Source organism: Portunus trituberculatus, chromosome 21, assembly GCF_017591435.1.
Source record: "Portunus trituberculatus isolate SZX2019 chromosome 21, ASM1759143v1, whole genome shotgun sequence".
Lineage (NCBI taxonomy): Eukaryota > Metazoa > Arthropoda > Malacostraca > Decapoda > Portunidae > Portunus > Portunus trituberculatus.
This window is the reverse complement of record NC_059275.1, coordinates 791,814-817,436: the sequence shown is the minus strand read 5'-3', so window position 1 is coordinate 817,436 and position 25,623 is coordinate 791,814. Positions and strand designations below refer to the sequence as shown.

Sequence of the window (25,623 nt, the reverse complement as noted above, 5' to 3'; positions counted from 1 at the left end):
ATTTTCCTTACCTCTAATCCTTCTGCCTATGTTGTTACCCTATCTTCTCCAGTGGGGTCTTCTAATCACTCATATCTATATCTTGTCCTATTTCTCCAATCCCTTCTCAGGATTCCCCAAGGTGGAGGTACCTCTGGCATTTTGTCCCTGCCAGTTGGAGGGACCTGAGGAGGTATTATGCTGATTTTCCCTGGAATGATTACTGTTTCTGTCATAGACCCATCTCTGTGGCTGAATGCATAATAAAAGTGATGGTGTTTGGCATGAAGGTATACATTCCTCATTCTTTTTCTCAACCTAAACCTTCTAAACCTTGGTTTAACTTGGCCTGTTCTTGTGCTATACGTACATGAGAGAGAGAGAGAGAGAGAGAGAGAGAGAAGGTATTTGAGCCGTCTTTCACCTGAATCTTATACACTTTATATTTCTGCCCAGAATCATACTAAGTCTGTTCTTCAACTTGCCAAACACTCCTTCATGAATAGAAAATATCAAAATCTTTCAAACTCTAAATCCCCTTGAGACTTCTGGCATTTGGCCAGAAAACATCACCAATAACTTTACTTTTTTATCTTTCCTGCTTTTATTTTATCCTGATGGCACAACTGCCATCACATCTGTCTCTAAAGCTGAAGACATCTCTCAAAGCTTTGCTAATAACTCTACCTTGGATGATTCTTGGCTTGTTCCTTGCTCTCCTCCTCCTGACTATTTCATGACATCAGTTAATATTCTTTGTAATAATGTTTTCCATGCTCTTGCTGGCCTAAACCTTCAGAATGCTTATGGACCTGATAGTGTCCATCCTATTGTTCTTAAAAACTGTGCTTCTGTGCTTCCACTTTGCCAGTGCCAAACTCTTCAAACTTTGTCTTTTGACTTCTACCTTTCCTTCTTGGTTTAAGTTTGCTTATAGTATATTCAACCGGTTCCTAAAAAAAATTATCATTATAATACCTCAAAATACCGTCCTGTAGCTTTAATCTCGTGCTTGTCTAAAGTTTTTGAATTTATTCTCAATAGGAAGATTCTTAAACATCTGTCACTTCACAATCTTTTATCTGATCGCCAGTATAACTTCCATCAAGGCTGTTCTATTGGTGATCTGATTTTCCTTACTGAGTCTTGGTCATCCTCTTTTAGGGATTTCAGTGAAAGTTTTGCTGTTGCATTGAACATATCAAAATCTTTTAATAGAGTCTGGCACAAAGCTTTGATCTCAAAACTACTAATCGTATGGATTTCTCTCCAATCGTTCTATTGCTGCTGTAGTAGATGGCCACTATTCCTCTCCTAAATCTAACAACAGTGGTGTTCCTCAGTGTTCTGTCCTCTCCACTCTTTTCCTATCATTCATTAATGATCTTAACCAAATTTCTTGCCCTATTCACATCTCATCTTTTGCCAAAACATCTTCTATGAAGGTAGGTTTTCTGAGATGTCTTTGCCAATTTTTCTTGCCTCCCCAACTGCTAGTTCTGTACAAGGGCCTATTCTATCCTTGTATGAAGTACTTTTTGCATGTTTGGTGGGTTCCAGTCGCACAGTTTTGTTAGATAAAGTGGAATCAAGAGCTTTTCGTCTCATCAATTCCTCTCCTTTAACTGACTGCCATAAGCCTCGTTCTCACTGCCGGAATGTTGCATCTCTTGCTATCTTTTATCAGTATTTTCTTACTAACTGCTCTACTGATCTTGCTAACTGCATACCTCCTCTTCTCCTGTGGCATTGCTGCTCAAAGCTTTCTACTTCCTCTCATCCCTGTTCTCTCCAACTCTATTATAAAAGAATTTTCCAGTACTCTCAGTCGTTCATACCTTTCTCTGGTAAGCTCTTGAACTCCGTGCCTATGTCTGTATTTCCAACTTCCTATGACTTGACTTCATTCTTGAGGTAGCTTTCAGGATATTTGTCTGTATCTTTTGGCTAATTCTATCGGCTCTGTAAGGAGATTGGCAACTGAGTGGGCTTTCTTCTTCATATTTTTGTTGCCCTTGGCCAGTTCTCTCTCTTACATAAATAAAAAAAGAAAACTAATAGATGAAGTGTGCTACCTATTTTTTAGGTATTATACTGTATTTAATCATTGCTTTTTTTTATAAATATTTACAGCAAAATGTGACTATAATCATAATCAAAACAGCAAAACTCAAGTAATTATAATTTAATTACAATTAAAAAAGTATTCCAGACCATAATCAAAATTAAATCCTAATAATTTTTCATAATCATGCCCATGTCTAGCTCTAGTTTTATCATAATCTGATCTTTCAAACAGACAACTCAAGTGAGGACTCAAATCATTCATGGCCTTCCATACCATAATCAGATCAGCATGAAGCTGACCCTTAATTTTTTTTTTTTTTTATACCAGAAATAGTTTAAGCCTGGACAGTGTCTCAGCATAAGATAAATCAACAAAACCATAAATTTTCTTGGTCCACTGTCTCTGAATTGATTCAAGTAAATGGAAATCAGCAATATAACCTGTGTTCCACAAAACACTGTCAAAATCAATAATAGGGTGAATGTGAGTGATAAATGTGACATAAAACAGACATGGGCATTGTTATGATTAGTAATAAAAAAATTATAATCTATGGCTGTGATTACATAACCATAATCAAATCATAATCAAAAAGCATAAAATTTTTGTAATTATAATAAAAATTTACTCTGTGGTGATAATCATAATCAAATCATAATAAAATTTTTCTTGATAATAATCATTGATTAAAATGTGATTATTTTAATTATTTATTTTTACAGTTGTACTTTGAGATATGAGTTTAATTTGCTCTGTGATGGAACTCTTATCTCAAAACAATTCTTCCCATTGAAATGCATTGAATACCATTAATCTGTTCCAGCCTCCCCAAAAAAGAGCACACCCTTTTTTTTTTTACATGTTTTCAGGTAAGAAAAAGGTATTTGTAAATAATAATTATTGCACAGAAGCATAATAAAGCATAACAAAAGATAATATGAATAGATAAACTATTATAAAGTATATTTATCTCGGAGGTTGCATTCCATGGGATATTTTCCTACCGCTTTCCCAGCCCTCATTTGGGACTGTTGATCATCTGGAGTGTACAAATATAACCACCCTCAGAAGACTGGTTGCTCTAATAAGCACAGAAGAGCTTGATGATGATTCTGTAAACATTATTCATTGAATAAATGAAGTTTTAAGTAGAGAGAGAGAGAGAGAGAGAGAGAGAGAGAGAGAGAGAGAGAGAGAGAGAGAGAGAGAGAGAATAGGTGCTGCACCACAGTAGCGGTAGAGGTTTGTTTACATTTTTCCCCCCACCTCCGTGATAAGCGTTGGTGGAGGAGATGGTAGGCAGAGTTGGGAGGGAGAGAGAGGTGTGCACTGCCATAGCCAGTGGAGAGGTTTGTTTACATTCCCCCTTCCCCTCCATGAAGGAGGTAGGCAGAGATAGGAGAAATTATTTTTGCCTTTTCAGTTTCGTACACGTGTATGAAAATGTATGAAAATATATGAAATAACATTAAAAGTTTATTTAGTGTTCTTATCTTGGAGATACATTTTTGACTAGAGGCGGTAAATGGTAGAAAAGGAGGAGGGAGGGAGGAAAGGATGCAGGCACCACTCACACGTAAACATTAAACATAAATTAAAACGTACTTTCTTTAGACAATAAAAAAGGTTACTAATCAATGTGAAAATGATAAAAGAACAATCACAGTGTATGAGATTCATGGGAAACAAGTAGATACTAGCTCAGCTGAGGCTGGACCGATGCGTCAAGCCTCCAACTAGCGGCAGCATCCCCAGTCATGACTTGTATCTCAAAATTTTGCTAGTATCTCAGAATATAAAAATGACCAAATCATCGCTTGTATCTCAAAAAACTTGTAACTCAGGCAGCTCGTATCTCAAGGTACCACTGTACTTGAGATTAAGTTGTACAGATCCTTGGGTATCTTATTGTAATGAAGGAAAAAAGTCAAGTAGATCCAAATTGCAATCTGTGCATTTATCTGACATCTTGATAATGGCTACTCCACTGCTGCTTTTCATATCCTAGTGGATGACTAATACATGCAGACTAATTACAAACTATTGAATTATTGCAACTTGCAGTACCAGTGTCACACATAAAGCCTTATCTGATTACATATTAATGTAAAAATTTGAATTCAGTACAACAAAAATTTGTCAATAATATAATGATAAATAGAATACTTGCCATGGTACTAGTTACTGTGGTGATATAGTGCAGTCACAGTAGCTGCATATTAACATATCAACACACTCAGTTCTGATTGGTTCAGAATAATATCGAGATGAAAAATGAGGAGGAGGAAATTTATATGAATTTTGAAGATTTGTTTGCAAACTGTGTGGAAATTTGTGCCACATGGTATAACCATTAGAACTGCTCCACATGTGAGATTTAGACCCTGCATAGGGCTTTAGCTACATATGGTGTAGTGGTTGAAAAAGCAATAAAACAAATAATATGAAAGCTATGTGTTTATATTTGAAATAAAGTTAATCTTTTTCTCATGACATTTTCCTGTGGCTTATAGAACCCAAGTAATTAATAAAAACAAAGCTAGCATACTACACAAAGATAAATGTGCTTGTCATTAATCCATGGTTGGTGGCAGCTACCTTTTGCCCTTTTTTCATAAAACTTCATATAAGTAATTATGAATTATTAATACTAATTACTTTGTTTTTATGCATATATTTGAAGGAAAGATGCAGTAGGTAAGATGGTAATTTAATATTGGAAAAGGGTAAATGTGATCCTGTTGAAGAGTCTTGATATAAATAAACACTTGGCTGTTACAGAGTAATCCTGAACCACTTGGGGCTCTCTTACTAACCCATAATGCCATCACTATTACTCATCTGTGTTTTCTGATTAGTTTCTCAGCAGCAAGATGTCCACGTGTTATGATTGCCTAAGTTTTAGTGGTAAGTAGGTTGCTCCTCTCTGTGTTACTCTGTAAAATTTCCCTTGCTATATTGTTGACAGAGAGTACATACATGCACAGTCTAAACAATATATTTTGAATTTTTGTTGAGTTTTTTGTCCTTAACCCTAGATAGATAACATTAATTTTTTTTGTCACGTTAAAGGAAACCTAGATGGATTCACTGTATGAAATAAAAGAAATTGTGCACAAGAAATTAATTTATTGAGCTACAGTCATATAAAATTAATAGTATATCCATGTTAGAGTCTTATAAAAATAATTCCAGATCTTATGGAATTTTATTTGATCAAATCAAATTTATGGAAAAAAAAAAAAAAAAAAAAAAAAAAAATATATATATATATATATATATATATATATATATATATATATATATATATATATATATATATATATATACTTCACAATTTAAAGTAGTATTGAAGGCTAATGCTTGAAACAAACAAAAATGAGTGTAAATTCCTTTTGTTCCATATTTTTCTTTAAAACAGTGCAGGGTTATTCTTCCTTCTTAGAAAAACACAAGTGTCCCTGGAACAAATGAAAATGATCAATTAGTCTACCTGTTTTCTATACATGGAGATAGATATAATGGGGAAGAATGTGGATCATTGTCTTTTTGGTGAAGATTGAAGCATTATAATTGTAACTTATGTCTTCCATATATGAGCATATGGACGCAAGCCTCAGCATCCATTTGGAACAAGTGTCAATTCACCTGGAACTAATAGATAAAAAAAAAGAAAAAGAAAGGTGCCTCGGAATGCATCATGTATTCACTGTATTTTAATGTTTTATTTGCTTGTTATTGTTTAATCTTATTCAACACTGACATATCAGAACTAGTTTTTGACAGCTTACTGGCACTTTTGAACAATAGATCATGGGTTGCACTTTCAGGCCTGGGTTAACTGCTTCCATTTGTTGACGTGGCTTGTGTCTAAGAGGAGGTCGGTAGGTGTCACATCATCAACATCACCATAGTGACTTTACCTTCCAGCACCATATTCACTTCATGGAACAATTCATGAACTGCCGCTTCCTGCAGTTCTCATCTTTTAGACAATGTAAAAATGTCAATCTGTAAAAGAAAAAGATATATGCATTTTTTTATTCAGGAACATGTTATAACAACAGCTACATTATTCATTTGAAGTAAACAGATATCAGAAAACATGTATAGTCTAATATTAGGCTTTAAATTCCCATATATAAAATATAACAAATACTCTAAAAGTATGTTCCATTATGGGAATAGAAAAAAAATACATAAATGGAAACTATGGGTCCAAGCAGACCTAGTGTGCCTTACTTGCATGTATAATGATGATGGAGGGTGACGTACAGACATCCTCCTCAATATCTTGATCCATACAGGTGTGGAAGAGACACACTGCTTCTATCTCAACAAATTTTGTGAAAATAAAAAGCATAATTTTAAAAAAGTTCATGACCTGTGGGTTCGCGTAGATCCAGCAGTACCTGTCTAGGGTTAAGTTCATTCAATACATCCTTTCTAGATCAACAATTTCTGAGTTACAAAGGTGGGATGGCCCTCTTGGTAACGGGAGCGTCTATCATGAGCTGCAAAGACAGGCTGTATTTATGACTGGTAGCAGGTTAATCCATTTACATTGAACTCTGTGGGCAGAAAATAATCTGGTTAATGAATATCTTTGATTTCAAGCAGTATCTTGGGAATGAATTAAGTTTGAGAATTGAGGTTCCACTGTATATTGTTGAATCCTACTTAGAAATTTGTGTTTTGTTTTGTTAACAATGCTATTAATGCATTTTGTTTCAACAGATTGACTTGGATACAATAGATGTGAGCAACCTGAACAGACAGTTCCTTTTCCAAAAGTGTCATGTTGGGAGGAGTAAAGCTGAGGTTGCCAAAGAGTCAGCCCTCAGGTTTAATCCAAAAGCAAAGATAGTGGCTCATCATGACTCAGTGTTGAAGTGAGTATTGCATATAATTGAGATTTCTTTTCTTTTTTACACATATCCTATGTATTTTTAACCTAAGTAGAACAGTGATAGCTATTGTCAGATTTTACATGTATGATATAGATACATGTACAAGTTGTTAGCAATAAATATAAAATAGCACATTATCTTTTACATTGACTATGAAATCATGTTGTATTCATATATACAGTAAGGTCCCGAGTTACGTCAGAGTTATGTTCCTGAAACATGACGTAAGTCGATTTTGTACGTAACTCGAGTTTTTGTACTTTCAAAGCATATTATCGAGTTTTCAACCAATAATTTTTTATGGTTATTCAGGTAAGTAAAAGGTTATATTGTTATATTGGTATATTATTTACAACTATGTAGGAATATATTGATTAGGGCACGAACGCGAAGGACTGCAGGTTGCTGAGAGGGGCGGCCTGAGGCCGCCAGGAGGGTGGGCAGGTCGAATGTTGTGACGCCCAGGGCGGACAGCTGGGAGCTTTGTGGAATGCGGTAGGAGTAGAAGCGTTACATAAGTAAAAGGTTATATTGTTATATTATTTACAAGTATGTAGGAATATGAAACACAAGCTTGTTTTTGTTGTTGATTAAGGCCGTGAACGCGAAGGACTGCATGTTGTCAGAGGGGTGGACGCCTGAGGCCGCCAGGAGGGTGGGCAGGTCGAATGTTGTGACGCCCAGGGCGGACAGCTGGGAGCGTAGTGCAGTGCGGTGGGAGTAGAAGCGTGGGCAGCGGGGCAGAAAATGCAATAGGAAAGGGCAATAGGGATCAGCAGACAAGCGCAGACGGTGCAAGTGAGCTGCGAGTGTCGTGTGGCCCAGGCGAAGGCTCCGGAGTTGTTATTGTTGTGATAGGTGCGTGAGCCCTCAAGGTCGTCAACCTCCCCGTTGTCATGGTAACGGGCTTCCCATTTTCTTCTTCACTCCCTTACACACAGCTGCTGCCTCCCTTCTCATGTCTTTTGATTATGTTCACTTTTTCTTGTAGCGTAATGGTTTTCCTTTTCTTAGCATCACTGCTATCACTCAGGAGTTTTCTTTTTGGTGCCATTGAGCAAGATACTAAGATAGTCAGCAAACGCAGATGTAGGAACATTCTTGCCAGGGGCGACGGTGTGGTGGAACTGAGGTACGTAGAGTGTTATTGTATTCAAGCATGAGGTGTGCGGTGTGGTGGATAACCACTAGTGACGCCTGGCCAACAATAACAATAAACCCCGCTTTACGATTTATAAATTTTCAATTTTTTAGATCTTAAATCGCCTTATAGTGGACTGACGTAAGTGCGAGTTTGACGTAAATCGAGACCGACGTAACCTTACTGTATATATATATATATATATATATATATATATATATATATATATATATATATATATATATATATATATATATATATATATATATATATATATATATATATATATATATATATATATATATATATATATATATATATATATATATATATATATATATATATATTACATATTGTTATGTACGCCACGGCTGCGGTTAACTGCTACAGCTCACTAGAGTGTTATCCTGGCGAGGATGCCAATTTTGTTACGGTTAGTACAGTGGGGAATATAACACTCCACAGAGTCCCCACTACTATAAATCACAGCAGCCGTAACCCTCAGGTTCTTTCAAGGTCGCCAACAGTGTATAATTTCCCCCACTGTAAGGGAATCTACTTAGCAACTCTTTCTCCTCCTGTACCAAACCAAGTAGAATTTATAAATGGTAGATGTTATGTGTAACAGGGCGAGGCCTTAATACCCCCTAGAGAAACCGCCCACAAGGACAATTCCACCCACTTCTCTATGAAGTATTAATATTGCCTCTCCACCCGCCTTGCCCACAGACTGTGATAAATCACAGACTGGGACAACACGCGCAGTATATTACTATACTATCCTATTACGACAAGTGCTTCCTAACACCTGTCAGACTGACACCCCTAGCCTACGACTACTACAATATATGATGTGTACAGCACATCCGGTCGTGTACACACAAGCCCAGACACCACCTACAGGTGACAACAGCCACACAGAGTCCAGATACTCGTCACAGACAAGTCTGACGGATGAGATCTATGCACCACTGGCCTACAGCAGCTATTGAAGCCTTTCAGCTTTCAATAGCATGCGCGGCTACAACCACTACAATACAGTGTACAACTGAAACTATACAGAAGATGGTGGGGGCACACAGCTGCCCACCAAACCCTATTGGTGACTACAGCCACCAACAGCAACAACAAGACGCGACACCAACGCGTCCCTCCGCGTCACCACACCCGAGTGGATAAACGCACGAGAAAATGCAGCCAAACCAACTACACTTCTCTCAGAACAACAATCCACTGTTCTACAGCCCCGGTCTAACCAGTAGCAAGCCAGCTACTCAAGGGAGGGCACAACTCCCAGACCGATGACTAATGAGTACCTATACCACACAGTCCAGCCACACGTTGTCTCTACACTGAGCGTACGTGTTAACCCCGCTGAAGACTGGCCGGTACTGACTCGCTCGCCAGACAACGAGAAGCAGGGAGAGGGAGGCGGGTTGTCTGCTCAACAGAACAGCCTGAGGGGCCCGCGCTGGTGTGGCGTCACACATACGCACACAATGAAATAATGAATTAAAGGAGATTAAGACGGTGCCCATCACAATATATATATATATATATATATATATATATATATATATATATATATATATATATATATATATATATATTAAAAACACTTGTTTAAACTTCGTTTAACCGATTATAACAAGTTTAACCCCTGACTTGAACTTCCATTGAGAGGAAGCAAAGCGAGAGTGCATCATAGTACAGTAAAAGGTTTAATGCAAGTAAAAATTATGAAGTTTAACATTTAGGCAGTTAAATTTAATTTAAGTCATTATAATGTACACTAATGTATGTATGTAAGTAACTTTATAATGTTGATGATCTTAAATTTATGAAGGGAGGGAGAGTGAAACGGGAAAGACACTAATCAGCAGCCTGTGGAGTGTAAACAAAGGGCGCATCATTGTGCCGCACACAAAACTTATGTACCACATTTCCACAAGACTTTCCATTTTATCTATTGTAGTCATGAGTTCAGGTGGTTCTTTTAGCTTGCAAGGAAGATACAGTCTCACCAGCCTTCTTTATAGTCTGCTGACTTGAAAATAGTAGAGACAGTATATGGAGTCAAGATGGTGGCCAGCAATGCTATATAGTTTTCTCGCCTCTCTCGTGTATGTGAATAATATCCAGCTTCACTTCGAGAGTAAGAGACTTCCTGGTCCTTTTAGGAACGCTAGGCCACATTGCAGGGCGTTTTGGTGGTAAGTTGAGCGAGTGAAGACGAGCTGCTGCTGACGCTGTTATGGGAGTGAGTGGTGCGTGTTGTCCACAAGAGGCTTGATCTTGATCTTGATCTTGATTCTATAGGTGTCCCAGGATTTCTCCTGAGACGCCTTAGTATTTGCGGCTCCTGGTGTATTCAAAAGCTTGTCGGCTTGCGTGATACGGTAGGGCGTTCAAACTTGCAAAAGATTACCTGGATCAAACTTCGTTAAAGCGAGTTTGGTGTTCGTTAAACGAGCAGATGGTAGTAAAATGAAACCTTCGTTGTAGCGAAATTTTGTTGTGTGAACCTTCGTTAAACGGGGGTTGCCTGTATATATATATATATATATATATATATATATATATATATATATATATATATATATATATATATATATACAGTAAAGTCCCGTGTTACGTTGGTCTCGAGTTACGTCAAACTCGTAGTTATGTCAGGTCACTATAAGGCAATTTAAGATTAAAAAAATTGAAAATTTATAAATTGTAAAGCGCGGGATTTATTGTTATTGTTGGTGGTTATCCGTCACACCGCCCGCCTCACACTTGAATACAATAACACCCTGCCTCAGTTCCACCACACTGTCGCCCCTGGCAAGAGTGTTATCCTACTTCTGTATTTACTGACTCAAGTTCTTAGTATCTTGCTCAATGGCACCAAAAAGAAAACTCCTTAGTGACAGCAGTGATGCTAAGAAAAGGAAAACCATTACGCTACAAGAAAAAGAGGATGTAATTAAAGACATGAGAAGGGAGGCAGCAGCTGTGTGTGAGGGAGTGAAGAAGAAAATGACAACGGGGAGGTTGACGACCTTGAGGGTTCGGCATCCACCCATCATAACAATAACAACTCTGGAGCCTCACCTGGGCCACACGACACTCGCAGCTCACTTGCATCGTCTGCGCCTGTCTGCTGATCCCTATTGCCTTTTCCTATTGCATTTCCTGCCCCTCTGCCCACGCTTCTACTCCCACCGCACTGCACTATGCTCCCGGTGGAATACTCCAGGAGAGGTACTTACGGGGATGTAGGCAGTGCTGCAGACTGAGTGATTCCCCGTGTCCTCTCTTCCCGGTTCCCTTTGTGGTCTCATTTATACAATTGAGCAGCTGCAGCCTGCCCTCTAAAGACAACTTCTACTACTTCCTACACTACACTACAACACCTTACACTTTTACACTCTCTTCAAATCAAAATTTAATAATGGCTTCACCACGCCCTGCCTCGGAGTCCCCTCTGGGAGGGGACCATAAATGTCCCCAGGTCGGACTGCCCTCTGCTGTCGACCTTGGGTGTCTTGACACTTCATCTAATACTTTCACTATCAATTTCTGCAACATTCGTGGCCTTCGTTCTAATTTTCAATCTGTGGAACACCACCTCTCCTCTACTAAACCTCATCTTCTCTTCCTAACTGAAACACAGTTGTCTGTGACTACTGACAGCAGCCCTTTTCTGTTCCCTCCTACTTGCTCTATCCTCATTTTCAATCCAAAGCTGGATGTTGCGCATACGTGCGTAACGACACCACTTGCTCTCGTGCCCACAATCTTGAATCTTCAGAATTTTCTACCATCTGGCTAAGACTTCAATGTCACTCTCTAACTAAATTCATCTGTGCTGTATACCTCTCACCTAATTCCTCTGACTATGTAAAATTCTTTGACTATTTGACTTCCAAGGTGGAGCACATCTTATCTCACTTTCCTTTGCTGAGATCTCCATTTTAGGGATTTCAATGTTCACCACCAGCTTTGGCTTTCATCTTCTTTCACTGACCAACCTGGTGAACAAACCTTCAACTTTGCTATCCTTCATGACCTAGAGCAGCTAGTGCAGTTCCCTACCCGTATTCCTGACCGCCTTGGAGACACGCCCAACATTCTTGATCTTTTCCTAACCTCCAACCCTTCTGCTTACTCTGTTAAACTTTCCTCTCCGTTGGGCTCCTCCGACCACAATCTAATTTCCGTTACCTGTTCTATCACTCCAGTGCAGCCTCAGGACCCGCCTAAGCGGAGGTGCTTCTGGCATTTTAACTCTGCTAAGTGGGAGGAACTAAGGCAGTACTATTCTGATTTCCTTGGGATGATTATTGTTTTCATGTCAGAGATCCTTCTCTTTGTGCCGAGCGCATAACAGAGGTGATTATCTCTGGCATGGAGCTATACATTCCTCATACTTTCTCTAACCCTAAAGCTAAAAAGCCTTGGTTTAACTCTGCTTGTTCTCGTGCTGTCAATGATAGAGAGGCGGCTCACAAACGGTTCCGTAGCCATCCAACTGCTGAAACTCATGCCCTATATATTTCTGCCCGTAATCATGCCAAATCTATTCTCCAACTTACTAAAAACTCTTTCATCAATAGAAAATGTCAAAGTCTTTCCAATTCTAACTCCTCTCGAGATTTCTGGCATCTAGCCAATAATATCTCTAACAACTTTACTTCTTCGTCTTTCCTCCTTTACTTCATCCAGATGGCTCTACAGCTGTCTCTTCTTTTCTAAAGCTGAACTCTTCGCTCAAACCTTTGCTACCAACTCAACTTTGGATGATTCTGGGCATATTCCTCCTACTCCTCCACCCTCTGACTACTTCATCCCTAAAATTAAAATTCTTTATAAAGACGTTTTCCTGGCCCTCTCTGGCCTTGATTCTCGGAAGGCTTACGGTCCGGATGGAGTCCCTCCTGTTGTTCTCAAAACTGTGCTTCCGAACTCGCTCACTGCCTGGTCAAACTCTTTCATCTGTGTCTCTACTTCTATTTATCCTTCTTGCTGGAAGTTTGCTCACATTCAACCTGTCCCTAAAAAGGTGACCACTCCAATCCTTCTAACTACCGCCCTATAGCTTTGATTTCCTGCCTTTCTAAAGCCTTTGAGTCTATCCTTAATAGGAAGATAATGAGGCATCTATCAGCTCACAACCTTCTCTCTGATTGCCAGTATGGTTTCCGTAAAGGCAGATCTACTGGTGATCTTCTTACTTTCCTAACTGAATCTTGGTCATCCTCTTTAGGGACTTCGGTGAAACCTTTGCTGTCGGCCTTGACATATCGAAAGCCTTCGATAGAGTCTGGCACAAATCTTTAATTTCTAAACTACCCTCCTACGGATTCTATCCTTCTCTGTACCTTCATCTCCAGTTTCCTTTCCGATCGTTCTATTGCTGCTGTAGTAGACGGTCACTGTTCTTCCCTAAAACTATCAACAGTGGTGTTCCACAGGGTTCTGTCCTATCACCCACTCTCTTTCTATTATTCATCAATGATCTCCTAAATCTGACTCAATGCCCTATCCACTCCTATGCTGATGATACCACCTTGCATTATTCAACAGCGTTCAACAGACGCCCAACCCAACAACAATTAAATGACTCAAGGCGAGATGCTATAGGACGCCTAACTTCTGATCTTTCACTTGTTTCTGATTGGGGCAGAGAAAACCTGGTTTTGTTCAATGCCTCAAAACTCAATTTCTACAACTATCTACTCGACATAACCTTCCAGACAACTATCCTCTCTTCTTCAATAACACTCAACTTCCCTCTCCTCTACATTAAACACACTCGGTCTATCCTTCACTAAAAATCTAAACTGGAAATTTCACATCTCTACTCTTGCTAAATCAGCTTCCAAGAAGTTAGGTGTCCTATGGCGTCTTCGTCCATTTTTCTCTCCTCCCAGCTGCTTGCTCTGTACAGGGCCTTATCCGCCCGTGTATGGAGTATGGCTCTCATGTCTGGGGATCCACACACAGCTTTACTAAACAAGGTGGAATCTAAAGCTTTTCGTCTTATCAACTCTTCTCCTCTAACTGACTGTCTTGATTCTTTAAGTCACCGCCGCAATGTTGCATCTTTATCTGTCTTCTACCGCTGTTTTCATGCTGTCTGCTCTTCTGAACTTGCTAACTGCATGCCTTCCCCTCCTGCGGCCTCGCTGCACAAGACTCTCTACTTCTTCTCATCCCTATTCTGTCCATCTTCCTAATGCAAGAGTTAACCAGTATCTTCACTCCTTCATTCCCTACACTGGTAAACTCTGGAACTCTCTACCTGTGTCTGTATTTCCACCTGCCTATGACTTAAACTCTTTCAAAAGAGGAGTGTCAAGACACCTCTTACGTTAACTGGACCCTCCTTTTAGATTTTTTGTTTTTCTTTCTCCTACTTTCCTCTTAACAGGGCCTGGCAACCAGCGGGATTTTTTTTTTTCCAACACTGTTTTCCCTTGGCCAGTGCCCTTGTAATGTAAAAAAAAAAAAAAAAAAAAAGCTGTTTGCCGTGGGCGTCACAACATTTGACCTGCCCATCCTCCTGGCGGCCTCAGGGCCACCGCTCTCGGCAACCTGCAGTCCTTCGCGTTCGTGGCCCTAATGAACAACATAAACAAACTTGTGTTTCATATTCCTATATAGTTGTAAATAATATAACAATGTAATCTTTAACTTACCTGAATGACCATAAACAATGATTGATTGAAAACTCGATAATATGCTTTGAAATGTACGGAAACTCGAGTTACGTACAAAATCGACTTACGTCATGTTTCAGGAACGTAACTCTGACGCAAACGGAAACCTTACTGTGTGTATATATATATATATATATATATATATATATATATATATATATATATATATATATAACTTAATTAGTTCCAAATGGCCGTTCGAGTATTAAAAAGTTCAACTATTGATACCATTGCCAAACCCAAGTTTAGAAAAAAGCAGCGGTTTAATTTTGCAGTCACCGCTAGCATTGGTGCACAGAAGCAGGATTAGCCTGTCTTTCATGGGCTTGTGTCCTGGCAAACACTTCTCATCCTTCGTTATATAGATCATATTTTTTTTTCTTTTTTTTGAAAACAGGCCAGTTTCATGACAATCAACCCCTAAAACTCGGAGATGTTGGGATTTTTAGCTCATGCTAACTCGGGAGGTTTGGCGAGAAACACACAAAATAGCCTATATTCACATACTGATTACACTTTCAAATTCAATAAGCAAGTGAAAACAAATGATGTTATGCCCACAAGCAACTCCTCCTCTTTGCAATGCAAAAAACCAGAAAAGTCTCTAGATGCTATGGTTACCAAAATATCTCAGGTTGAATGAGGTGGTATCATCGGTGTACGTGGCCTTGCATCCGATCGTGTCCAGCAGCCTTGGCTAGAGCGATACCAAAATATCACAGGTTGAATGAGGTGGTATCATCGGTGTACGTGGCCTTGCATCCGATCGTATCCAGCAGCATTAGCTAGAGGATTAAATCTCATCATGCCCTCTCTCTCTCTCTCTCTCTCTCGGTCAGCTGCTTCAAACCCTTCAAATTCTTGTACATTTTTGCAAAACATGTAAAATGCATACAATAGGAGTTGCTGGGTGGTCCAGGAATGTCCTCCTCAGTGGTTGAACCTCCATATCCGTATCAGAGCCCAGAACATCACTATCTTCGCTCTATTATTGTAGAAACTGTTAATTCCAAAGTTGTTCTGATAGGTGGATTCAAAAGTTGTTTTGCAATGTGAGGTGAGACCTGAGGTGTAGAAGTAGCAGGAGAGGTTTGAATCGACACCATGAAATCACTGACTCCATCCATGGAGTTGATGACACAGTGGGATAGCATTATGTTTAGGTGACTTGAGGTAGCTCAAAACAGAATGAATTCCAGTTCTTTTCTGGAAATTTACAAACCACCCTTTTACTTGCTTTAAAATCATCATTAGAGTCAGATGTTGTATAAGAAATAAGATCACGATCCAGCAGCCTAGTCTCTGACAAAGAATCACCAGCCATCTGCCTTTGGTTTATCCAATCAACAATTTTTCCTTTTCTTCGCTTAAATTGCCTTTTCACACCAATCGCCACATCAGCTCTTTTAATGAGCTGTCTTCTTCAGTATTGTGGCTACTGTAGATTTAGCCATACAGTACTCAGCTGCAAGATCGGTTATTCTTCCTTCTTTCTCGTATTTATCAATAATCTCCTTTTTCCTTTCAATGGTTGTCTCTACATTCTTTCTTGTAGGCTTATTCTCACCACCAACATGCCTCTTCGGTGCCATAGTAAGCTTCTTAATGGAAAAAAAAGAAAAAAAAACTGCAGAGAAAGTGCAGGACAATGTTATTCTTACAACAGTGAAGGATAAACTGGCTGTGGATGGCACATGGGTTGGGCGGTGAGACCCTTTGTTTACAGCCATGTGGATGAGATAATAGGTCTTTTTTGTATTAAGTCGAACTTTGCATTTGACTATTGAAAAGTTCGACTATTTAGACTTTCATGTGAGTTTCACTATATATATACAGTGGAGACTCAATACATGGGTTTGGGAAGGAGAGATTCTTGTTTACAGCCATGTATGGACTGGTTAATAATAGGTATTTTTCGAGTCGAAAAACTTTTGCAGAGGGTATTGAAAAGTTCGACTATTTAGATCCTCCATTGAGTCTCCACTGTATATATACAGTGGAGACTCAATACTCGAACTTAATTAGTTCCAAATGGCCGTTTGAGTATTAAAAAGTTTGACTATTGATACCTATAAATCAGGTAATTAATTCCAGCCATTGCCAAACCCAAGTTTAGAAAAACGCAGTGGTTTAATTTTGCAGTCGCCGCTAGCATTGGCGCTCAGAAGTAGTGCTAGCCTGTCTTTCCTGGCAAACACTTCTCTTCCTTTGTTATATAGATCATGTTTTGTAGCTTTTTTTTTTTCCAAAACAGGCCAGTTTCATCACAATTAACCCCTAAAACTCAGGGATGTTGGGATTTTTAGGTCGCCCTAACTCAGGAGGTTTGGCGAGAAATGCACAAAATAGCCTTTTATTCACATACTGATTACACTTGGAAATTCAATAAATGAGTGAGTACTAATGATGTTTTGCCCACAAGCAACTCTTGCTCTTTGCAATGCAAACAACCAGAAGTCTCTAGATGCTATGGTTACCAAATTTCATAGGTTGAATGAGGTGGTATCATCGGTGTACCTGGCCTTGCGTCTGATCGGGTCCAGCGGCATTGGCTAGAGCGATAGAAAATGGACCCCTTGTATCCTCCCTCTCTCTCTCTTTCTCTCTCTCTCTCTCTCTCTCTCTCTCTCTCTCTCTCTCTCTCTCTCTCTCTCTCTCTCTCTCTCTCTCTCTCTCTCTCTCTCTCTCTCTCTCTCAAAATGTTCACAAAGTGATCCAATTTGTATATATTTTTTGCAAAAACATTTATAAAATACATACAATAAGAGTTGCTGCTGGTGGTAGTACTACAGAATGTCCTTCCCCTCAGTGGTTGAATCTCCTATATCTGTATAAGAGTCTAGAACATCACTATTTTTGCTTTCTATTATTGTAGAAACTATTAATTCCAAAGCCCTTCTCATACCACTCTCATTCAAAAGTTCTCTCTGCAACATGGCGAGAGACCTGAGGTGTAGAAGTAAGGCGCGCAGGAGAGGTGACGGAATCGGACACCATGATATCATTGTTGCTCCCACCGTCCATCATGGGAGTTGGTGACACAGTGAGGTGTAGCATATGTTTACTCCTAACTTGGGGGCTCGCAGGCATCACAACAGAATGAATTCCAGTTCTTTTCTTGAAATTCACAAACCCCCTTTTACTTTCTTTAAAATAATCATTGGAATCAGATGTAATATCAGAAATATGATCACGATGCAGCAGCCTAGCCTTCGCACAAATTATGCTCTCTGACAAAGATTCACCAGCCATCTGCCTCTTTTTTTCCATTTCTTCCACTGCTGTAGGTCGCTTAAGCTTGTCGCCCACCAGATCGGATCGGAAACGCCGCGGAAGCTTACGAAGCCTCGGAACGGACATGACATGACGTTCAGTATGCCCACCAGCTCAGACGATATCGGATCGGAAACGACGCGGATGCTATGTTTATCTTTGTCTGTCCAGCTACACATTGAAAGTTTCTATATACTACTTAGCAAGTAAAAAAAAAAGACAAACAACACTTTCATGTTGAATTTAAATGAATTATTACATATATGGAAAAAAAACTATTGTCACTACAGATGGCCTCACAAGCTTAGAATTATCGTACAAAGCGTATGATAATGAGGAAGGGTATCGTACATCGTATTTGGAGCAAAATTGTCGTACAAACACGATAATTATCGTACGAATGGCAGCCCTGCATCACAACCTCTCCAAACACCGTTCTGCGCATGCGCAGTCTCTCGGACACTTCAGAACTATCAGAAAAATATTCTTTCCAAGATATCCGTGTCGTTTCCGTTCTGATCTGATGCGTCGTTTCGTTTCCGATCCGATCAGGTGGGCGTTAGCACGTTCAAATGTATGGTTTGGATTTTTTTCCAATGCTTCGTGTCCGTTCCGAAGTGTCGTTTCCAATCTGGTGGGCGACAAGCCTTATTCTTACGTACATAAATACATTAGTGTACATTATAATGACTTAAATTAAACTACCTAAATGTTTAACTTCATAATTTTTACTTTCATTAAACCTTTTACTGTACTGTGATGCACTCTCGCTTTGCTTACTCTCAATGGAAGCTCAAATCATGGGTTAAACTTGTTATAATTGGTTCGCTTAACAAAGTTTCGCTTAATGAAGTGTTTTTTAGGAACGTAACCCCTTTGTTAACTTGAAAACTCTGACAGGCCTTAAATACGGCTGCATAGCACACTTCTGACAGTCCTTAAATGGGGCAGCTACTTTGAGCGCTAATAAAAACCGCGCTAGCATTGGTAGCGCTGCTATATTTGGTCATGACGTAGTCCTATGGTAGTACTGTCGGCTCCCAGGAAGCACACCGCTCTAGCCAGCTAGTCTCCCGCAAATTTCTGTGAGGTGCGTGAGCGTCGTGTCGCGGTGATAATTATTTACGTATTTACTTATTTACGGAACTATTATTTACAACTATGGCTCCTGGTGCTAAGAGGAATCTAAAGTTTAGTGATAAAAGTGATAGACAAGGCGGGACAAGACGCAAAGTGCATAGGTTGGAGGTAGATCCCGACCCCGCTATTGTGACAACATCGTCACCCACGCCTGATAAAAACATACGTAACTATAATCAGCCAATATGAGTGAAAACACGAAAAACATGTGAAAACTCATAAAAACATGAGCAGTGCCTTACATTATGTAAGAATACACATAAAAGCACCTCCCCCGAGTTGCCGCTTCCACAATCTTCTCCAACTATCGGTTATTATTCTGAGACAACCATAGTGAGTAGAGCAATAAAAACTTGTAGGATGATGCATTGTCATGTCTACTAACAGCAGATTTTTTTCCAGAGTAATTTATAAGAGTTGATTTTTTTTATGATAATTGCGGTAATGGGAGGGTGTGAATTTTGCGGCCATCGTTCTTAGCGGGTTAAGCAGGGGTTGCCTGTATATATATATATACATATATATATATATATATATATATATATATATATATATATATATATATATATATATATATATATACAGTAAGGTCCCGAGTTACGTCAGAGTTACGTTCCTGAAACATGACGTAAATAGATTTTGTACATAACTCGAGTTTTTGTACTTTCAAAGCATATTATCGAGTTTTCAACCAATAATTTTTTATGGTTATTCAAGTAAGTAAAAGGTTATATTGTTATATTGGTATATTATTTACAACTATGTAGGAATATATTGATTAGGGCCACGAGCGCGAAGGACTGCAGGTTGCAGAGAGGGGTGGACGCCTGAGGCCGCCAGGAGGGTGGGCAGGTTGAATGTTGTGAGTCTTGTGACGCCCAGAGTGGACAGCAGGGAGCTTTGTGGAGTGCGGTGGGAGTAGAAGCGTTATATAAGTAAAAGGTTATATTGTTATATTATTTACAAGTATGTAGGAATATGAAACACAAGCTTGTTTTTGTTGTTGATTAGGGCCGCGAACGCGAAAGACTGCATGTTGCCAGAGGGGTGGACACCTGAGGCCGCCAGGAGGGTAGGCAGGTAGAATGTTGTGATGCCTGGGGCGGACAGCTGGGAGCGTAGTGCAGTGCGGTGGGAGTAGAAGCGTGGGCAGCGGAGCAGGAAATGCAATAGGGATCAGCAGACAGGTGCAGACGATGCAAGTGAGCTGCGAGTGTCGTGTGGCCCAGGCGAAGGCTCCGGAGTTGTTGTTGTTGTGATGGTGGGTGCACAACCCCTCAAGGTCGTCTACCTCCCCGTTGTCATGGTAACAAGCTTCCCATTTTCTTTTTCTCTCCCTCACACACAGCTGCTGCCTCACTCGCTCACTCATTCTGCCAAAAAATATTGTAACCTAACATTAACATACACAAGCAACTTGTAGTTTTTTTTTATTATCATACGAGAATGTTTGACTTCACATAAAATTTATTTTTGTTTCATCATCTGACTTAAGAAAGCTGAAAGCCAAGTTAATGGAACATACCTGTTTCTGAGGTGATGTTGAAGTAAGAAGTTCTTCATCAGGGGAGTCTGGGGATGAACATCGGCTTGAGGTTGATGCTCTGGATGGAGTTGACAATCGGGATGGAGTTGAAGATGTGGATGGAGTTGAGGCTGGAGATGAGGCTGAGGAATGAGAAGCTTGCTTGAAGAAATGAAGAATTGATGACTGTTTAGCAGCATATCTCAAGTCACTGCATCTTCCATTGCCCTGTGAACTCTGGCAAAGCATTCTGCATTTGGGTCTTGCTCTTCAAAGAACACCATTGCTTTTTCCAGGGCTTGAAAAGCACTTGCCATGTTTTTTATTGTAAACTGCCGTAACACTACGTCGTCATTTTCATCAGCCTCTGTTTGTTTCCCCAGCTCCATCAGATCTTCAGCGTTTAATTCTGAGTCGTGAGAATCGAGGACCTCATTTATGTCACTCTCCTCTATGTCCAGACTTAACTCATTCCCAAGCTTTACACAGTTGCTCTTGGTCTCCTCTACACTATCACTATCAAAGCCTTTAAAGTTATTCACTAGGCTAGGACACATGCTTTTCCACACACCATTCATGTTTGACTGTGTAACCTCAGCCCAACTTTCTCCAATGTTTTTCACGGCACTGTAAATGTTAAAACCTTTCCAGAACTCTTTCAGGCTTTTATCACCTTTTTCTGTTGCACGGATGGCCTGTTTGAAGGTTCTTCTCAGGTAATAGGCCTTGAAGGATCTGATCACCCCTTGATCCATTGGCTGAATCAATGACGTGTTTGGTGGCATAAATACAACTTTAACATTTGGGTTGAGTTCACGTATGCTTGCAGATTGACCAGGAGCATTGTCAAGAATCAGCAGTGCTTTAAACGGCAGATTCTTCTGTGCACAGTAGCGCTCAACATCAGGCACAAAACAACTGGAGAACCACTCAATGAACATTGCCCCTGTCACCCAAGCCTTGGCATTACTTTTCCAGTAAACTGGGAGACTAGCTTTAAGAATACCCTTCATAGCTCTAGGATTTTCTGAGTGGTAAACTAGCAGCAGTTTCAGTTTAAAATCGCCGGCACAGTTACCCCCTAAGAGCAGTGTGAGTTGTTTCGTGGAGGCTTTGTGTCCTGGCATGCTTTTTTCCTCCTTTGCAATGTATGTCCTGCTGGGCATGCGCTTCCAGTTCAGTCCCGTCTCATCCGCATTGAATATTAGCTGTGGAATGTAGCCCTCTTCTTTGGTAATTTTTTCTAAGGTTTCAATGAACACTTGCTGCTCTGTCATCAGCACTGGCAGCTTCTCCACATATTTTTCTGTTTGTTAGATTTCCTCTAACTTTGAAACGTGTAAACCAGCCCTTGGAAGCCACAAACGTTTCAATTGTTTCTCCATCCTGGTTACTTTCTTTTTTTAAGGCCTCATAGAGTGTGTGGGCTTTCTCACAAATTATTTGCTCACTCAGTGGCATGCTCTTCCGATTATTGTCCTCAATCCACAGCAAAAGCAGTCTTTCCATCTCTGTCAACACACCTGTTCTTTGCTTTGTTATCACTGTAGAGTTCATGGGAGTAGCGCCCTTCACATTAGCCAAAATATGGTCCTTGTCCTTGAGAATGGTAGCAACAGTCATCCGACTCATCCCTAACGCATGGCCTTAATTATGTCCACTTTTTCTTGTAGCGTAATGGTTTTCCTGTTCTTAGCATTACTGCTATCACTCAGGAGTTTTTTTTTTGGTGCCATTGAGGAAGATACTAGGATAGTCAGCAAACGCAGATGTAGGAACACTCTTGCCAGGAGTGTATATATATATATATATATATATATATATATATATATATATATATATATATATATATATATATATACACAAATACACACTCTTATCCTTCGGCTATCGTGCCCAATTGGGGCTGAAATAGCCGCGCTATAGCTGAAAACGCGATAGCCGAATTGAACAACTAATGGTAAAAATTGTTATTGGTACCGCAACCACAAATTTTACTCCTAATATCCCTCATTTTTACTTCTTTTTAAATTACTGTATAATCCATTGGTACCAATTAAAACATGTCAAGGTTATAACATAAAAAATAAATTACATCAGCTCATTGTATTTACTAGAGATGTACCGATGCATCGGTATCGGTATCGGAATTGGCAGTATCGGCCCATTTTCTGGGTATCGGTATCGGCTTATTTTATGCCGATACTTACGATACCTAAAAGGAATTTACTACTTAGTGATATAGTCGATATAAGATATTGATTACTGAGTAATTTACCTTTGCAAATGGCTTCAAAAAGCTTCTAGAATTGCTCCTATATCTTTCACAAACGTTCTCAGAAGGACTTACAGCATCCCCCAAAACAAAGCCTCCCATCTGATAACGATCGCCGTCCACCAAATCATCCTGGTGTCCAGTGCAGTAATCACTAAAAGTATTAGTATCGGTATCGGTGGTATCGGTATCGATAGTAGTATCGGTATCTGCCCAATTAGGTGGTATCGGTATCGGTATTGATATCAGCCAAAATTCTGGTATCGTTTTTTTTTAATATAAATTATTTCCATTCTTACCTAAATTTAACCAAATTTTTTTCTTTTTCTTAACAAAACTTAATTATTCTTATTGCCTTAAAGATTTTTCCTTTAACTTCCTGTGCATCACTTTTTTTTAAAGATTTCCATTATCTAGTAAGTCATTTTCTTGATGTACGGTGAAGCGAGAGAAGCGTGATGTCTTCGTTGCCTACTCACCAAAAAAAAAGAAGAAAAAACACCATAACTGTACCATTCTCAATGTCACTGTTAATATTACTACTATTATTATTATTCTAACTTTTATTATTGTTGTTAATATGAATATTATTGTTGACATTTAGGAAAATTACAAATTGCAAATGTAGCCTAATAATGTCATCAAGCAGCCCAAGCGTATCATGAATTAAGTAGCCCCAAAAATCGCAGGTAGCGGATTATGAATTTAAGTAGCGCATGCCCTTCAAAAGAAGCCCAATCCGCTACTTTTCACCCAGTCTGTGCGGCACAGGGTAGCGTCGTCGGTTTACACTTTTGCCTGGCGGGCTGGGGAAGAATTTGTGGTGGCGGCGGATTTGACCAGGTGGGTGGCGTGTGAGATATGAATGTCGAATTGGCGAGTCAGTCAGTCAAACCTTGAGGATTGGGTATTGATTAACTGAGTTCGAATTGGTGATAATTCAAACTGAATGGTCGAATCATGAGGATCCCCTGTATAGAGAGAGAGAGAGAGAGAGAGAGAGAGAGAGAGAGAGAGAGAGAGAGAGAATCCCACCACGTACCGCTTTGAAGCTATGCCATTTGTCGAAGGGTTTGAAATTACCTACATGTCACCATGATACCCAGGTTCTAGGTTGTTACACCAAAGATGCGCTTGAGTGGTATTATGGGGTCTCATATGGGTACCACTATAAGTAACATTGCCTGCACCACTAATGGGCGGAAACTGAACAGCGCTTCCCACATATACTCTTCAAGTATGCCTACAGGTGGTATAGGCCATAAGATTAAAAGAAAAAATAGGTAGATGGATAGATAGATAAATAGATAGATATAGATATGCATACATATTTATGTATTTCCATGTATATTGATTGTCTCCTTTCCTCTTCAGGCCGAAATATGGAGTGCCGTTCTTCAATGAATTCACTATGGTTATGAATGCACTTGACAATCAAGCTGCTAGAAACCATGTTAACCGTCTTTGTCTTGCATCTGATGTTCCATTAGTGGAAAGTGGCACAGCAGGTTACCTTGGACAAGTTACAGTAAGTTTAGAAAAGGTTTTAGAAAAAAATTGAAGGTGGGCACTGCTAACTGAAAAGTTATGGTCAGTAATCTGTAATTTGCTACCTAATCATAGCTTTCAAAATCTTACACTTCTTTTGAAGGCTATGTAGGTACAAATTAATTACACTCTAACCTTTACAGTAACCACCTGATGCATGCCATTGAAATTTTATTTTTAGACCAACATATACTAAATGAAAATAAAGCTGCTTTTTCTTCATGTGGAACTTTTTTGGCATGTCATACAACAACAAGTTCTTCTATCTAGAATTAATCTTCAATGCATTTTCATTATCTCATAATCTTCTTAAACCAGAGATTTTTTAGGGATTTTTGTAGATTTATAATTTCTGTTTATTTATATGTAGTTACTGTGTTTGATTCATTTCCTTATAATTTACTTACACATTTCTACAGTTGGGCATTGTAGCACTGAATTGCTTCTTTGCAACTTTGCAAATTTACTGCACCATGAATTTTGAAGTTAAAAATCAAAAGTTGCAAACGTTTTGAAAACATCAGACTAAGCAAAGTCACACCACCAATTTTCCATGACTTTTGCTCTGACTTTGAATGCAAATATAGATGATGTTTTCTTAAAGTAATTGCTGTGGCTGTTTTAAGCCTGGCTAAGAATATCAAATTTGAATTGGTAACAGCTGACTTTATTTTTATATGAATTTCAAATTTCATTTTATGTTGAATTAAATTCTTCACATATATTTTACAAAAAAATAAGTTTCTCACTCTGAATTCTATTATAGATGAGTAAAATTACATACAGTTGCAGGGATAAGCCAAGTTTGCCCTACTTGTCTATTAAAAATGTTCAAGAACGAGTTATTCCTTGTGTCATTCATTGTGGAAATTAATCTTTTTGTCATATTTTGATATGTGCTTAACTTTTCTTGTGGGTAAAATGAAAAATTACTGGGAAATATAAGAAGTTATTAAAATCTAACAGCCCTCTCTATTCAACATGCTTAAAATTAAACAATATAAGTAAAAATTGAACTACAGTAATCACCCACATATCCGGATTATAGCAGCCA

The 25,623-nt window shown here is 39.2% G+C and overlaps 2 protein-coding genes across 4 annotated transcripts in view; one reads left to right on the top strand and one right to left on the bottom strand.

Annotated features, from left to right (window-relative positions):
• LOC123506846 (SUMO-activating enzyme subunit 2-like) overlaps positions 1-25,623 on the top strand; it is a 254,108-nt gene that overhangs the window by 10,230 nt on the left and 218,255 nt on the right. For all 3 annotated transcript variants that reach the window (XM_045259200.1, XM_045259199.1, XM_045259201.1), the window contains exons 2-3: positions 6,785-6,939; positions 24,396-24,549. In XM_045259200.1, the coding sequence (XP_045115135.1) occupies positions 6,785-6,939; positions 24,396-24,549 (309 nt within the window). The remainder of the gene's footprint in view (positions 1-6,784; positions 6,940-24,395; positions 24,550-25,623) is intronic.
• On the bottom strand, positions 20,555-21,833 carry LOC123506847 (tigger transposable element-derived protein 1-like). The gene is made up of 2 exons (XM_045259202.1): positions 20,747-21,833; positions 20,555-20,594 (listed from the first exon to the last, which is right to left on the bottom strand). The coding sequence occupies exon 1, from the start codon at positions 21,757-21,759 to the stop codon at positions 20,950-20,952; it is 810 nt and encodes a 269-aa protein (XP_045115137.1). The 5' UTR covers positions 21,760-21,833; the 3' UTR covers positions 20,555-20,594; positions 20,747-20,949.